Below are 2,500 nucleotides of genomic sequence, written 5' to 3' on the forward strand. Positions count from 1 at the left end.
TGTGAGTGTCGCCCTCATGTTTTCACATCTACACGGCTGTCTTTCTGGTACAATTTAATGATGCCAAATGAGACGCAGACAATAGAGTGCTGCAGTGATGACATAGTTTTGCATCAACCTGGTTCTCACGACAAAAAGCCAGGATTTTTATATTTAGAATGAGCCACTTGTTAGCAATCAAGACAAGACGAGTAAAAGCTTAAAAAATAAAAGTAAAAGCATGAAAATATCTGAGCTTGTGTTCACCACAGACATTACTTCGGTCATTCAAGCACAAAGCCATTCAAAAAACCCATCGACTTCATGACGATGGAAGCAGAAGTGCTAAAATACAACTCTTTGCTAGGTTTTGACCTACAGAAATACATTAACCTGCTGTGCTTTCACAATAAAATGATTACACATAGTATTCACTGAAAATATATTGTAAATCTGGACCTGACACACTTCTGGTAATCATGCAGGCGGGCTAATGCTGTGGCCTTACATGTATGTGCTGATGCTGTGTGTGTGTTTGAGTGAGCGGCGAGCTGCTGGATAAGGTGCGTGAGGTGGAGGGGCGTCTGCAGACACACACAGCGGTCCAGGACGAGAGGAGGCTGGCGTCGTACGGACAGTTCCAGGAGCGCATGAGCAGACTGGGCGGCTGGGTTAACATCAGCAGCCAGTCTCTGAGCGACGTCACACCCGCGGAGAGACAGGTCAGACGCTCACAACCAACACGCTGCATCTCTGTAGAGCTGCACTGAAACAGTTCATCAGTGCTAATTCATGTCGTTCCAAACCTGAGCGACTTTTTTTTTTCCATTGTTTGGAAAAACACTGACACATTCCTGAAAATATCTTCTATTTGTCTTCTACAGAAGATAGGAAGTGTTTAGTGTAATGTTTTGAAATGCACTGAGATTGATTATATAATTACAGCATTTTCATTTCCGGGGGTCTGTAAGCAGAATCCATTACTAGTTACATAGTTACTAACATAATCTAGGCTACTCATATTAGGCAATGTATTCTGACTACTTTTTAGAATTTTACCATGTTGATATAAAGAAGCAAAGCAAAAAAAAACAACTAAAAAAAAAAAAAATATATATATATATATATATATATATATATATATATATATATATATATATATATATATATTTTTTTTTTTTTTTTTTTTTATATCAACATCATAAAATGCATTAAACATTACATTAATTTCCTAAACTGGTCTTAATTTTAGGACTGTAGTGGGTTTGTAAGTTGATAAAAAGCATCATTAATTAAACACTAGAAATATTAGAAATAGAAATAGTTTACCTGCATGCCAGTGTGACTGAATGTGTTGTTAAATGATTGAAATAACTTCCTTAGAGATATTTCAAGAAAATATTTCATGTCAAATTGGATTTGGCTGACATATTGTTTCGGAATCCATTTAAAAGAAGAATTAGGGAGAATCAATAAATTATCAATGATTTACTGCCATAATATAATATAATATAATACTGTGGATAATATGTAATCATGCAATCTATAAAAAAGTAACTGTAATCTGATTATGAGTGTTATAAAATGTAATTTTGGGATTTTTGGAATCTGATTATGTAATCCAGATTGCATGTAAGCAGTACCCAGCTCTGTCTGTAAGTTGTTCAGTCTTTCATGTTTTGGTCTAGCTCATCCCAATGAAACCAGAATATCTAACAAATGATCATGAGAGTTTGAGTGTGAGATCTGATTTACATATGTCTGTGTAGGGTCTGGAAATGTCCATGCGAGAGCAGAAGCGGGAGCTGGAAGAGCTGTTGTCTTACTCTATTGAGCTCCAGAGGAAACAGCTGCTTTTACCACAGGAAAAGGTTTGTGTCACGCAGCAAAAAAACTAAACAAAAAACACGTACTTTTTATCATTAATAGTGCGATGCCAAAGTAGTTTTTAATGTATGAAAAGTAATGAATTTTACTCTAAATCAGTTGAGCTTAATACTAAAGCCCTGTTTTTATTTTCTATTTTTATAAAAAAAAATTTTACTTTAATCTTAGTTGTTATATTTTTTATTATTATTTGTTTGTCTATGTAGTTCTTATTAATTTTAGTTTAAATTATTAATTATTTAGTTGTTTTAGTAAATAATTATTAATTATTTAGTTAGTGATATGAATTAGTGTTATTTTATTTAGTTTGAGGTGTTTTACAGTATAATAACCCTAGCTTACACCAGCATAAGTGTTTTTCACATGCAGTTTTTCTGTTCATACTATGCATCATAAATGTCATGAAGTCAAACATTATTTGCTGTAACAGTAATTATTTTTCAGATATTTGTATTTTTAATGGTGTTCATCAAACAACACCAAATGCAAGAGTACAGACTCACTTCTGTTAGCGTCGGGTTTATTTTAAAGCAGTGGTTCTAGGCATGTGATCAAAAAACGCAGATCTTACTGGTTGGCCAGCTTTCTTCCCAGTGCAATGGAAAAGAGAATAAAACAATTCATTAAAAAGAAA

At 33.8% G+C, this 2,500-nt stretch overlaps 1 protein-coding gene across 1 annotated transcript in view; it reads left to right on the top strand.

Annotated features, from left to right (window-relative positions):
• Positions 1–2,500, top strand: part of LOC109087421 (utrophin-like) — a 151,354-nt gene that overhangs the window by 26,837 nt on the left and 122,017 nt on the right. The window contains 2 exon segments of the mRNA XM_042712591.1: positions 518–701; positions 1,749–1,850. Of these exon segments, the coding sequence (XP_042568525.1) occupies positions 518–701; positions 1,749–1,850 (286 nt within the window).

The sequence above is a fragment of the Cyprinus carpio genome, chromosome A23 (genome assembly GCF_018340385.1).
Source record: "Cyprinus carpio isolate SPL01 chromosome A23, ASM1834038v1, whole genome shotgun sequence".
Lineage (NCBI taxonomy): Eukaryota > Metazoa > Chordata > Actinopteri > Cypriniformes > Cyprinidae > Cyprinus > Cyprinus carpio.